The sequence below is a fragment of the Mytilus edulis genome, chromosome 1, assembly GCF_963676685.1.
Source record: "Mytilus edulis chromosome 1, xbMytEdul2.2, whole genome shotgun sequence".
Taxonomy (NCBI): domain Eukaryota; kingdom Metazoa; phylum Mollusca; class Bivalvia; order Mytilida; family Mytilidae; genus Mytilus; species Mytilus edulis.
This window is the reverse complement of record NC_092344.1, coordinates 22,049,062-22,064,821: the sequence shown is the minus strand read 5'-3', so window position 1 is coordinate 22,064,821 and position 15,760 is coordinate 22,049,062. Positions and strand designations below refer to the sequence as shown.

The window sequence follows — 15,760 nt, the reverse complement described above, 5'->3', positions numbered from 1 at the left end:
TGTTAAAAATCAAGAAAAACACCACGTCACAATTTGATCCTTATCCCTGACTGACCTTAATGATATGCTGATTGACCTGACAAAGGGGATAATTTTATTATTATTTATTATTTTCCTATGAGAAGGGTGCATTTTAATATTATATATTTATCTAAAAGGTGGTCATTGTTTTGTTTGTCTTTAAAGAGACAAGGGTGGCTATATGTCTGCTATGCATATATATCATATTCATATAGGTTTTCATTTGTTTTAAATGTCACTTTCATGATTCTTGTGTGCAAATTTGATGACTAACATATGTATGCTGTTTAAAAATAATGCAGAACCACACCCAAATTAAATATAAATGGTATCTCATCAAAAGTCATGCAACAATTTTAGGTTATAATTTTTGTTTTCCAACCTTGTACTTCATGCAGTCCACTGCCACAATAAAATAAATATAAAAACTTTTATTATGGATATTTATTATTTTATCATGCTTGGATGAAAATAAATCAATATACAACAGCATACAATACAATAAAATTTGTAGCGTACCTCACTAATAATAGATAAATAATACTTCCAGCGAAAACACTGTACACAAAATAAAATAATCGCTAATAAAACAGTGGATAAATTTGTGATCAGTGGTATTTCATTTTAACTCAAATATTATGAACATTGTACTTCCATCAGTTTACAGCAGCATTCCCCTGTTTTCCCTCCCGTGTCTAAATGTCTTGAAGGAACTAGGACAGTTATGACCCTTTGATATTTAAAAAATACAAGTTATCTCACTTTGAAAATTCCATAAATACAAATTATGTCCCTTTATTTAGGTCCAGTGTTATCTTCTTCCATACAGTGTTTATGAAGAATAATGATATTATATGTATGGCACATACAAGAAAGATTGAATACAGATAAAATATGTAAGATACATGTATATTATATAGATGTTTTTATATAAAATGCATATGCAACAGATTAAAGTCTTCGAAAAAATACATAAAGAAAAGAAAGGTGAATTGGTGAAAAAATTAAAATAAATATTCACCCCCATTAACTTCCCTCCATTTCAGCAATGGCAAGTGTTGTCTGCATAAAAAGCTTTTCCTCATGGTTGTAAGCATTTGCCAAGTTATATGACATTAATCATTGCATTATATCATTATAATGAAAGGCATCGAAAAGTCTCTTGGGAGATTCAATTTGAAATTGTTGTAGATCTCTTATGCTTCTATAATGGTATTGCAATTATCTGCAGAATTTGTGAAACATGTCTGTTAATGAAAAATAAATCTTCTTAACATTGATTTTTTTAATGATGTTACATTTACCATTAGTTTGGTTCTCCAGAACGTCTGAGGCTTTTATTAAACAAGAAAAGAAATGCTCGTAGGATGAACTAATTACACAGACAGATAGAGATGAATGTATCTAAACATCTTCTATAATTATTCCAATAAATAGATAAAAGAGTAAGAAAAATGACTTAAACATATGTATAATGACATTGGCAAGTTTTACTTTCATTTAAAATATGTATGTGTCAGGAATAACATTTCCTCCCTGCAATCAATATGATATTTTATACAGAGAAATATTTCGTATACATTATATGTATAAATAGATATAAACCTAATTTTTTTTTAAGTCAAATAAAAAATCATCAATTCTTTCATTTGAGAAAAAAGGATGATGCAACTTGAAAGTTGATTTTTTTCTTAAAAATATACAATGGACCAACTACTTGAATTTGCATGGTGCAAGTAAATGGGTAAATAAATGCAAAGTATTATTTGTAAAATGTAACTGCTGCAGAAGAAATGAAAAACTAAAATACATCTACGAAACACCTAGCAAAAAGGCAAAATTTTATTTCTTTACTCAGTCATATACTCATAGGCACTAAAATAACATCAAATTCATTCGTCCATCACTTCAATTGAATGCAATATTTACAAATATATGTCAACATAAATGACAAAAACAACAGAACAAGATTCAGCATTTTTAAGGAAGATTTCATCTATTTCTTCCGTAATTACATCTTATCAAGTAAAATGTCATAAAATTCAAGAACTATTATTTAGGATTTTTTTAAGGTATATTATATAGGTTTTTATTTAGTTCAAAATGAAGTGCTTATAAAAGTAAGTCCCAATTGTGTGCATTGTATCTAACATGGACAGAAGTCTTTTTTCTTTTCCGATATTGAATATCATACGATCCCTGATAAAAAAAAGTCTTGAGTATTGTTATTGTATCGGATATAGGAAAATTGTCATGATCTTTTTATTCTGAAGACGTGAAATATTCTATACATACATTGACATACAAGTCACGTAGAAACATGAAATGTCTAGATAAACCACTTTTTACCATCTCAAAAGACCATACAATGGAAAGAATCTTTTAAAACACATACATAAGAACGCATGTACACACTCACTCAACATGAGAAATGGATTGTAATGACACTATGAATAGGCCTCAGAAGGAAAATGTGGTTTCTCTAGACAGTGTCCTCTTTATACAGGTAAAGTTTGTTGTACCACAAGACATAAGATGATACCTATAGTGGTGTAATAGTACAATACATAAAACAATCATAACAGCACTAATCTGAATACATAAATGCTTTACTAATAAATAATAGGAAGATGGAAAAAAGCAACAAATATATCTCTCTTTCTTAAAATAAAATGAAAATAACCATAGATATAAAATGTTTGAAATATCATTAATTTGGAAAAATAGAGGATTTCATTCTTAAATATATACATGTGAATACAAAGATATATTATTTAAATACCAGTTTACACATTTCATGGGGAAGGGGAGATTATCTGTTAGTTATGAATTATCACGTCTTTGGATTTTGTTTGAATTTATGTGATAAAATAATCTGGTGGTTTAAGAAATGCTAAAGTGAGAAATCTTTAATATATGAAATTTAATACATAGATTATGGGCAGTGTTTTTCGGTTAAAAACATGAAATAGAAAGAAAACAAATGAAACAATTTACCCTATGATGATGCTAATTTTGCTGGATTTTTGACCTTGAATAATTGGTCCACTTCAGTTGGACCCAACATTTAAAAGCTATCATAAAGCCAACATGTTTTCAAACATTTAGGTCACATTACATATACTTTTTGAATGGCCTACTAGTGCTTCACATATACTGTTTGAATGGCCTACTAGTGCTTCACATATACTGTTTGAATGGCCTGCTAGTGCTATACAGATATTGATATGTACAGACATTTAGAAAATTTACATTTTGTTTCATAGCTGTGACATCATCAAATACCTGGAACATTCACTTTACAGTAAATATACCACTTAAGAGAGGAAGAGATAGTGAGAAAAAAAATCCAAAATGGATATACATGTATAAACAGAATCTTAAAGCAATATTTAACACAAAAACTACATAAAAATCCTGAACACTGTCACACAGAAAAACTAGGCACTAAGATCCTAATTTGAATATATAAAAGAATACATTTAACTGACATTTTTTGTAAATTAAATTTATGAACTGACAGACAATTTGGTTTACCTTCTTCTATAAATTCCCTTCAATTCATTCAATATGTTTAAAATTCAATCACAACATTTTGCATAAAAAAATAACAAATCTTGTACATTGTCTTGCATTGCTTTCTTTGGTCAGAATCAACATCTTTAAGACAACCATGTGTAAACATTCCTGTCACTTCATACAATTTTACCAATTAACAGTTCAGAAAGTCTTCCATCAATCATTTACCTCACATCCATGCATAGTGTACAGATAACGGGTGAAATGTGACGAGCCCAAGACAGTGTCCGTCTCCAACTCAGTGAGATCCTTGGAGAACGTCACAGTTTTTTCTACATGTATACATGTATATTTATATATGTTTTTGGAAATATTGCAGTATGTTAGCACGTAAGTCCTCATCAAATTTATTTAAACTATAGATCTAAAAAAGCCTTTCTCATTACGGTGGCACGTATGGAGCAGGCTTGTTATTGTAAGCAGTTTGCATGTGAGGTCTTGGTTGTTTGTTTCCTCCAGAACTATGTATTGGAGGAGGAGGTTGAATCATAGGAGAACTCATGTCAGTCATATCATGTTCTTCATATTCCTCATTTTTATGATCGGACGATCTGGAACTTTCACTTGATGCACGAGTATATTCTGGTGGTGGCATTGGTGGTTTTTCATCATCCATTATAAGTGGTTTGTTAGCATCATTTGGTTTCTCATCGTATTCATCGGGGAATATAATCGGTGCTCCTTTGTTTACAAAGGTATTTTTATCTTCCAATGACATCTTTCCCTTCCTTCTCTTACGGTACAAACAGCAGGCAATAAACAAAGCGATCAGTAGGATGATGATTATGACAACGGCAGGAACAACAGTGGTTATCAACATATCATCATCACTTTCTTGTTCCTCTTTCTTTGGAGTTAATGTTGTAGGTTTTGGCGTAGGCTTGGGAGTTTTACCATCTGGAATGGGATCAATTGGTTGTGGTTGATCAACTTCACCGTGGACAGGAAAGTCTGGATTATTCAAACATTCTCCTTTTGGCTGTGCAGTAGCCTTGTTAACAGAAAAGTCTTTCAACATACGCCTGGCCCTATCTGTTAATTGACCATCTTCCTTGACAAGTCTGCCAACCACAGTTTTAATGCCATCAATAGGACAATGGTCTGTTGGGAGAGTATTATTTGTCCAGCCAAACTTTACAGATCCACGTTCAAATTTGAGTATGCTAATGTTATCTGTGCTATCATCCCGATATATTCTCTTAATTTGATTAACTAGAATCATCCTTTTGGCCACAGTAAATTTATCAAAATCTTCATCTAAAACTAATCCCAACTCATGTGAAGGATTTTCAAGATTTTTAATGTTTGACTTTATAACTGTCACCATGAAATTGGCAAACGCAGGAGAGAAGAGTCCTTTTCTATTTTGTGCTGTAATTCTATAACTTTTCATTCCCATGTCATTTGCAAGCGGTGCTCCAGTAATAAACCACTTGTTATTTTTCCTTTGTAAACCAATCCATGAATTTGGACTAAGGACTTGCATACCATCAATGAATAAATCCAATCGTAATTGACCGGTTGACCCTTCCAGACAATCATAAAACAAATCATCAGGAACTGCAATCACACTAGATTCTCCTGCGGTAAATACAAGATCGTCCATTTTGCCCTTTCTGATAGGAGCTGCTAGACTACCATCGTCACATTTGGGTGAGTTATCAATCATTGAAGACTCGGTAGTAGTTTTAGTGGGTGGGGCTGCTGTCATCACATGTGTTTTAGTTGGTAAGATTTCTGTTTTGGTTGGGACTGGTTTCGGTGTACCTTTTGGTGTTGTTGGTGGCATGATTGGAGTAGATTTAGTGACAACTTTGGTCATCATTTCTGTTGGTTCTGGAGTTGCTGGTGGTACTACAACAGACTTTGTGGCTTGGATATCCAAAGATGGCGAGACCATTATAGGTATACTTCTGGTCATTGGTTCCTCTACATCGGTTGGTTTGATTGGATCAGTGACAGTAACCACTTCTGAAACCGTTGGTGGACCTCTAGTCACGGCTGGAGTAGCTGTTGCTCTTATTGCTCTCCTCCTCCTATGAGGAGCTTCCTGAAACAGTGTATTAGTTACTTGCCATCCACTAATTTGGTAACCAACTGCACGAGCCAAACTACCATTAAGAGCTGTTTTTTCAACATGATGTAAAACTGGCATGTGATCTTTCTCTACCTGTCCACAACCAACCAGCCATGATACTTGAACCCCAGTGTGTTTAGGCTCTTTGATATTACCAGATCCAGCCACTAAAGTTGAGCTGTCAATCATTGGTTTATCTCCCTTTGGAAGCAGTTTCATCATATCATTGGCTAGACCGAGGTAGGATGCGGCAGAATTGACCAAGTCTAATCTATTTAAAGCTGGTAAAGATTCTAAATCGGCATCAACAACAATTGTGACGGCTGTTTCTGGAACTTCTCGTCTACATCTGACGACCTGTGGTTTCCCGTTCTGTGAGTTTGATGGGGTATATTTAAGGACTGGAGATTCTCCTGTTACAGTTACTGAGAAAACATCTTTGGCTACAGAATTCTGCAATCCTTTGACTACAACTTCGAGGTAATGTTGTCCAAGGTCTCCTGGACTTGGAATGCCTTTCAATTGGTGATTTTTACTATCAAAATGTAACCATACTGGTAATCCATCTTTGCCAACTTCCATAATCTGTAAAAAAGAAAAGAAAATTAAGTCAAGTATAACTCTATTCTCACTGAAAGTTACATTACTAACAACATGTTTTGAATTACCTTTTTTATAACTTCTATAAGTACATATAAACTTGCACTTTTGGCGACATTGGAAACAAGTTTCTCTACTACTTAATGTTTTTTGTAACTAAACAAGTCATTAGACTTGCATAACATGTAAACATGCTTAAAGTTATATAATGTGTAATGGTTTGTGATAAATAGTACAACAGGTTTTTTTGGTACTAATGCAGCATTAAAGTTACAAAACATATTTTTATAATATCTATTCAGACAACACCCTGGTCAAGAATAAAGCACCATGGCACCATGATTTATTTGTAAATTGTCTGCTTTCCTACAGAAATGTCATTTTTTAAAGAAAATAGACTGGAATAGTAAAAAAAAACACAAAAATTTAAAGAAATTCTTTACTTTACTATTTGCACTTGAATAAAAGAATGCCTGTAGAGATGTGAATGCAATAATGACTTATTCTCCAGACGGATGAAAGAAATCCTATGCTATATCTATGATTGCTAATTTGAAAAGTGTGATGCAATGCTAAAAATTCGGTGAAATGCTGTTTCTCAGCAGCAAGTAAAGCTCAAATCACTTCATCATGATCAAGTTCAGTCAGAGCACATGTTATTCCATCGTAGGCTAGACAAGATAACATCACCTTAATAGGTCAAACCAAGAAATACTAATCATAACATTAATAACTATAAAGCATGATATTATTTTGTTGATTCTATATCTTACATGTCTGACAACTTCAATTAAGAACTGTATTAGACTTTTATTACATTCAGAATATATCTTTTTTAGTTTCTTTTTTCTTGATCAGGAGTAGATCCTGAGTTCTTGGAAAAGGGCCACAATTAAAGAACTTCAATTTGTATAATTTTGGTATTTTAGGTTATTTTAAATATCATCATAAAAAAGTTGCACAACTTAGAAAATCATGTTTGGGATGATATCCAAAATTAAATTAGTACCTTTAAACATGTGGTTATAGCAAACAATTGATTAAATTAAAAGATTTACTCATTTTAAAATGATTATCTAAAAGGCACAAGTAACAGGACAGTCCTTAGGTCCATTAGAGTTATCTCTCTTTGTTTGGAAATGAATTCACATTTTTTTTAAAGAATTGAATGAATCTTTTGGAAACTTTATAGGGGTGTACAAAAGCATTTACTGAAGAACATATTTGTGTCACTAAATATGTGAGCATGTTCAAAGCTTTTAAAATTATAAAATTACAAGAAGACCTTGTTATTACATTTTTATTATACAACTTAAATAATTAAAACATATCTTACTTGCTTTTAAAAATATGCAAAAGGGATGAGACACAAGTGAATCAAACTTATATAGTCTTCTCCCAAACCAGTTAATGCAAGTCTGTATACAGAGTCTATTTCAAATTTATCACAGAGAAACTAGAAGCACTTGCAGCCTTAGATGTTGCATTTTAGACAGACTTAAAAAATAACTTTAGGAATGCATGCTTTGGTCAATTAGTTTACAAAATAGTATGAAACTTTAATTTTAAAAAATATTATTATTAAGTAATGTTAAAAGTTTCTACAATTTATTTTAGTACACATGGTACATGTGCACACCTTAATAAGAAACTAGATATGAGAATGGGATAGACTGAGAACTGTGACATCTGCATAGTCCAACTTAGTACCACATCATAGAGTAGATCAGATTAATATTTATTTCATGTAAGCTATAATTTAATGGTTAAATCTGGTTTAAATTTGTCGGCCTTCCTGATATCACATTTACAGGGGTACTGAAAATGTTATCAACCATGTGTAATTATGACAAAAAAGTAAATACATTCAGCTGCTCTATATTCAGTGTCATTATTTAAATAGTCCATTGCTACCCTCATTTTGAAGACCTTATTATATATTTGAAGATAAGACATTTATTTTTCAAATGTATAACCTAGTATTAAATTTACAAGTAGACAAAACACAGATTTAAGATTTTACCCTTCAGTGCACGTTTCTCATTCCTAAGTAACAATTTGAAAGAAATATTTAACCCTGTAATTATAACTCCTGACTGGAAATGCTAAAAGTATTGAGCAAAAACAGAAACTGACATTTTTTAACCCATACTGCACCTGGTAAACCAAAAACAATAATAGCAAAATTGTATTAGATCTATAAAATAACTATCAACGTCAAGAAATGCTTGGGAACTGACAGCTTTAAGATAAAGCAAATTCCTGTAAGTTTAGTTGTAGACATGAAAACTTGGTTAATAGGTCCCTGGAGGAGCTCCTATGCATTGGAGTAATTTTCACAGATGACAAAAACATCAAAATTCTGTCTGGAAGATAATCTAAAATCCAACAAGCGAGGGACAAACTGTCATATTGGTTAACCAGATTATTTTTATCACCAACTGATACAATTGACATTTAAGAAATGTTGGAAAATAAAAATAAAACAGACATTCTTGTTTTTTAATGAACGTGATCAATATTGGTTACTGCATTAGGCTGATCAAGTCAGATTATTGTTTATCTGATAGAGTTTCTTGTCACGACTTAAAACAAAGATTTGAATAAAAGATGATATTTACTGCTTTGTTAAAGTATTATCTTTTTTCGTTCTCCCAATGATTTAAACGTATTGGACTTTCTAATAACATGTTTCAGTTTAGGACACATGCACTCCATTGTTAAAGCAGACATTCATGTAAATCATTAGAAATTAACAATGTTAAATATGTGACTACAGCTTTCTGTTTTATTCCTGACACTTGCAATAAACAATCCTAATCATCCCTATATCTGCATACTGTTACCAATGACCCATACAATTATTTGTCAGAGCTAAGGGGAGGTAATAAATTTAGGAAATCTATTATATCTGCCAGAAATACAATATGTAAACCAGATGTTGGAAGAAGACTATTATATTGCTCAATAACTTGATAATAACTGCTCATCTTTTCTCTTTGATAGTTTTTATTGGACCATATTATTTTTCTTTTTCTTTACACATATTTTTATTTCTTCATTATGATAATTGTAGTGTTATCATGGAAAGGCGTTTTATTAGAGAAATGTGTTACCATGTGTGGGTTGAAGGACAACAGTTACGTTTTATGGACAGAATGTTACATTTTTTTAACCTCTTAAAAATGATAAATGTTATGATCATGAAATTGATATAAAAATATCAATTGAGTTGATTCAGAAATAGATCTTTATTATCTATTTTATGAGATGATGATTGTAAAGCCTCAGTTGTTGAATTTCCAATTGTGTTTGCTATTAAGTAATTCTATATGAGTGTAATTAGCTAAAATGGTCCTTAGAGAAAAGGTTGAACTCAGAGCAAAACTCTCTCTTATTGATTGAATAAAAATGGGATTAAAATCAATCATCTTCTACATATACTATCTAATTATTCCATTGGCAGTTTGTACCATTTATTTATTTTTTTTTAAACTTGCTTGCATTTTTTTACTTGGGAGGGATCCATTAAATGTAACTCATTGACCAGAAGTTTAGCTAAATCTCTTGTGGGTTCCTTATATGAAGATCAAAGGTTTGAGAAGGAAGTGTGCTTGATTAGAGAGATGATACATTGCTTGTCATGCAACATCACAATTAACCCCTATGCTCATTTATTAACAATTGCAACCTAGCATGACATGGATTGACTTCCCTTTATTTCACCCAAGATTGATCCCCTTACCTAACTGGGGTGAAGGGCTGATTAGCCTGTCATTGTCCATGTTGTCACTCTTCAGGGACCTGACCTTGGCTTTAATTAACAGGAAGTTTTGTAATGTTGTAAATTATGTGTGATATTTTCACTTGAGGCCAGCATGGTAACAAATTTATTGGTCATTCATCAAGCTTACAGATCTGATAGTGTCCAATTTGGCCCATGGCTAGCACTCAACACCTTTTTTAATTCATAATATGATGAAATTGTGTGTAACTATCAAATATTCAATTTTTCCAGCTGACATCATACAATGAAACACATTTGTCACATCTTTCATCCAACACATTAAATGTTAATGACTTTCCAAATATCAAATACAATATGTAACTTTCAGATTCAAATAAAGATACCTAAATTTGGGTCTAAATGGGTCCTTATTTTGCCAAACTTACTAATTAATTTGGAGTTAAATAATGTTTATGGAATAATGCCTGTTGCAGGTCAAGCACTCCTTTACCTTTTAATTTTCACCAGTAGTTTGTAGATAACAGTACATTTTGTAGCTTCTAACATTATGAAATTTCTTGTTTCGTTGGATTTATAAATATGTCTAAAGTCATCAATTGCATTTCATTTTGTTAACATTTCTAACACTTGCTAGTTTGGATTGGTTTTTTTTTTGTGGGGTTGCCCATTGGCTTTTTTAATGTTTTTTTTTGTGGGGTTGCCCATTGGCTTTTTTAATGTTTTTTTTTGTGGGGTTGCCCATTGGCTTTTTAATGTTTTTTGCTAGCTACTGTCACATTGGTCAATCAGATCTCAGCTAGTCTTTTTCTCTAGTGCTCATTTCTTTTTTTTTTGTTTCTAATAATAATTGACTTTTTTTTCAGAGTTTCATGCACATTTTCTTTAAATTTCAAGCTCAATAAATATGTACTAACCTTATAACTGATTATATCTCCTTTAAAGGCATCACTAGGTATGACATAATTAAACATTTTCCCAACTACAGCTGAAGTATCGGCTATTCCCCAATGTAAAGCTACTGGTTCTGTCTTTCCTGGCTTTTTAAAATCCAAAGAATTAACTAAATTTTCTACATCTAACTTAAAATCCTGTGCTACACATTGTGAAATGAGTAAAAATCCTAGGGATAAAAATGTTAAAGAATTCATTTTTATAGAGTATGTTTGCTTCCTCTTGACAAATTTCTGTGATTTAGTACAATCCAAATTAGAACTGCAGTTGTTGCATCTATCCCAATCCTTCATAACTCACTATTCAGTGTTGCTGCATAAAACGTCTCGAGAGGAATGTTCGCTTTCCAAACAAATAATTATCCACAGTCACAATAATGATAAACTGAATCTCAGATCACCTGCAATAGAAAACGATAACTACATTATAACACAATCTATATCTATCATTATGATGGCATAGACGAAAAATAATACGATTTCACCGTTTTTACAACCTACTTCTTCAGTCACTATGTAATTAGTGAGTTAGCTGTAATGGAATAATATACATGCTAATATGTCTAATGTAAAATAATCAAATATATTTTTTTGCCCAAGGTTATAAAACATGCTATACCTTGAAATGGAAGTACACAATTTACATGTCTGAGTAATTCATCTCTCGTTAAATAAATCAATTTTTGAATTCACATGACATGTGTAATTTACAATCCCACAGTGCTGAGGTATTTTATTTACTTGTTCGCCAAATGTTTCAAGACAAAGGGAGTTAAAGCAGATCACACTATCCAAAATACTACTAATCTAATCCTAATCTAATAATCCCATTACGCATTGTTTGGATTACTCAACTTTCCTAAATCTCTCAATGACATTGGAGCCAGTGTAAAAGTAAATGTTTTTTATCAATGAGAAAAAAGATATAAGTGATAAAAGCAATTAAAAGCAATTGTAATAGATCTTCACACCCCTAGCTAATCAGTTGGCTAATCACTTCGGGTCAGGACACATCAATGCTAAAGGTCTTGTTTTGTAATTATCACTTTGTTGAGAATCATTTCCACAGCCACCTACACTGATGCTTATGACAGTTCTACATTCCAGTGAACAGAAGATTTCATTTGATGTCCACTCATGTCCATTAGGGTCATTTTACATTTCTGGTCAATGAAAAATGTAACTATTTTCCCATAGAAAATCCTCATTCATCATCTTTGACACTTGACTTTCAGACATGCTTACAATGTAGCATCAATTCAAGACTGAAGGATGAACCTGATGACAAAAATTGAAATGCAGCTAGACTCTAATTCTACCATCTCCTTGTTTTAACAAAGGCCCTACTTCTCTATAAAACCTGACATTTCATTACAATGGTGACAAACATGGAGTGATTTACAATCTATTTTCTGCCATTAAGAGAGGTGTGATCCATTTCAGCGTAAATGTCAAAGTAATTTTCATCACATGGATGACATTTTGTTAAAAACAATGTTCAGTTGTATGTTTCTTGATTATTTATTATTAATCATAATGGACCAGTTACTTTATAACACATTTTTCTAACCATTGTATTGTCGTGGCCAAATATTTGCAAAGGCCTGTTATTATATATACTAAAACTTCATTAAATGTTAGTTTTGTCCATTTGAAACAGTATTTTAAAATAAAACAAAAAAATTGATCAAGCTAATCCTACTTCAAATATTTGTGGTCAGGATGATTTTCTCAGAATAACAGGGTGTCACAAAAACTACTACAAAAATGGTAATGTGTAATGTGTTACCGTGGCAATCAATATCTTCAGAGAAAAATAACAAACTACATGAATTTTGCATCATCAGGAATCTACAGACATTCAACAGAGAGAAAAAACGTGCAGTTGTAAAGATCTGATTAATTTTACCCAGTTTTATTATATCATAGAACAAACATTTTCATAGCTTAATTCAAAAAATAAAAAAAAATGTAGTAAAACATGATACTGATAACCGGAATTTATATCATGTCAAAAGAGAAAACTAATGGAGAGTAAGAAATAGGATTTTATCGCTGTTCTTGAACGCCATGTATCAAATAGTTTCACACTGTTAAACTAACAGGGTGTGGTTGCTATTTTTTCTTCTTCAGTAACTCATTTTATTTGAAAATTATTATTTTCTTACGTCATTGGGGATATATTATCTTAAAATCTACTGATTTTTCTAGACCAAAGTTTGTGAGACAATGTCTTTTTTTGATAAATTTGTCTGGTATAATTTCACTATTTGATTTATAGAATATCTCTTGATTAATTATATGCCAATTAATAGTTCACCAGTGTAGTCAAGTTAGTGCAAAATTATAAAAGAAAATTGTAATCTGCCAAATATTGAATACATTATTTTTTATTGCCAGTTTAATACAGCTGCTACACTCTTTATTCAATGTTAAGAATACTAAGATGCAGATGTGCACATGTTGCCCAATTTCAATTATATTTTAACATAAAAAGCCCATTTGTTCTGATTTTCAAGTAAATTTTTGAAAGAATATGCATTGATTTTTAATCCTTTATAAAAATTAATGTTCAAATATAATATCCATTTTCCTACATTTTTAATTATCATTTATAACATCTGATTTGTACTGTTTTTTTTTATAATTATTGATCTGCATTTTTTCATTCATTTAATTTGTACTTCAAAATTACCAAGTCCTTGAGTCACGATAAACAACATATAAATAAGATAACAACCAATTATTTCAACAAAATAAGTGGTAAATTGCTCATACATGTTTTCCATTATTTATTCCAAATTATGAGATTAAAACCACAAATCTAAATATTTGCCTGTCACCACCTATCCTTTTGGTTTTGTTGAAATCAATATAAAAGTACATGTGACCTCTGTTTATAAAATGGTGCACTTCCTACATTTCCTACCTTGTCAAATTTTTATTACAATTTCTTCTTGTGGTTTGGTATAGGTGTATACAGATCAGTAATATGTAGGCTATACATATACAATTAATAGTTGACAACTACTCTATATTCACCAATCATTTCACTCAGGAAAGTAAAACTAGAACAGCTAATACTAATTATGCTAATTATTACTTGACAGTGGTGTAATTATCACAGGTTGTCATGACTGATTGGTTTTCTCACCTGAGTTCACATGACTAAGTCCAAATTATTTAATTAGATTAAAATATGACATAATTCATGATGACTACATAATAACAATATTGACAATGCTAGTGTCACCACTGCCCAGGCAAATTCGACATTGAACTGCTGAAATCTAACCCCAAGGTAATTAAAATTACATGACTAAAGGTTTATCTATAATTTCTAGTTTAAATATTCATTAAAATCATATTTATTGTTTTACTTTATTTCAATAAACATTATGCAATTTGGAAAACTAAATGGAATTGTGTATCAAGAACACAGAAGTCAGATACTGATCAGACCTACATTTTGATGCTTAGTCCACTTTTGAGGGGAAAATGTGTAAGAGTTCAAGCTTAAATTGAAACTTGGGACTATGAGTATAATAGTCCCAGATTGAAACACAGTTTTTCTTTAAAAAAAGGTTGAAAATTCTATATTGCTTTTTAATTGTATTCTGCTGTGCATGAACTGCATTGTGTAATGGATGTATACCCCATATCCTTTGTTTTTCTATTCTGAGAAAATATAACAACCAACATTTTAGTCTGTAGTACTATTATTAATACATGTTCCATTGAATCAATTCTAAAATAGAATCCAGATGTATGTTTTAGTTTATAAATGTATCAATAACTAATACATCCAAACTAATTTGTCAAAACATTTGTTTTATATGTTATGGCTATCAGATCAGATATACCATAACATATGATAAGTCTGTCTGTAACAGGTGATAAACAGAGTTATCTACCCCTCATCAACAGGTGCTTGGTCAGTACAGAAGAATGAACAGAATTGGTCCCTCATCTGTTTTAATGTGACCAAGATCTACCTAGTCTATTAAGGACCAATTAATTAAATTTACTCAGAAAGTAATACCCCTTTTCTTGCTGTTACCAGACATACATTCCTTGTTATTAAATATGTGTTTGACAGTAATCTGCATTATTTACCAGTAGAAATTTTAAAGTACTGACTCTTGGTGCCTGTCTGCGACTGCAGATAACTAGTTACAACTGACATACTTCCTGGTGGGTTTGAGTCAAACTTAACATTAGTTTTATTACAAAAGAATGTGCACAACATTCATTAGGCAATAATTTGATAAATAAAATTCTAAACATACAATGTTACAAACAGATACAAACCAGAGATAGTTTCAATCTTTAAAAAACAATTTTTTGGTAAACTGTTAGAAAAGAAACGTTCACAATTTGTACTCTTCTGTCATTACAATCATTGTTTGCTGTACTATAGGAGAACCTTCTTATTTTTAAATGATACCTTATGAATGGTTAAATGGTTGATTGATACATGATAATACCTCTATGTCAAAAAAGATACAGGTACAACAGTAAAACATTTCTTCCTTTCTCTTTTATTTCTTAAGCATAAGCTTCAACCCCTATAATTTTTTCCTTGAAAAAGTATTCTATAATCTCAGCTGTCTGGATGACTGACAGATAGGGGTGAAGCAGCAGACCATACATCAACACTATATGGTCAACAATGATATCATATTTCAACACTTTACTCTCACCTCCCAAGGATTTATGATAACAGTAGAACAATAAACTATTGTCCATCATTGTTTGGGATTTGCCTTTCATCTCTTAAGTTTT

The 15,760-nt window shown here is 31.3% G+C and overlaps 1 protein-coding gene across 14 annotated transcripts in view; it reads right to left on the bottom strand.

Annotated features, from left to right (window-relative positions):
- Nucleotides 1-450: 450 nt before the first annotated feature.
- The window catches only part of LOC139527952 (dystroglycan 1-like), an 87,769-nt gene continuing 72,459 nt past the window's right edge, over nt 451-15,760 (bottom strand). For 11 of the 14 annotated variants that reach the window (XM_071323695.1, XM_071323708.1, XM_071323716.1 and 8 more), the window contains 2 exons: nt 10,940-11,376; nt 451-6,262 (listed from right to left, as the gene is read on the bottom strand). In XM_071323695.1, the coding sequence (XP_071179796.1) occupies nt 3,983-6,262; nt 10,940-11,269 (2,610 nt within the window). In that variant the 5' untranslated portion in view covers nt 11,270-11,376 and the 3' untranslated portion in view covers nt 451-3,982. Of the gene's footprint in view, nt 6,263-10,939; nt 11,377-11,594; nt 11,807-12,220; nt 12,369-15,760 lie in introns of those variants that run through there. The other 3 variants (XM_071323748.1, XM_071323789.1, XM_071323765.1) reach the window with 3 other exon arrangements.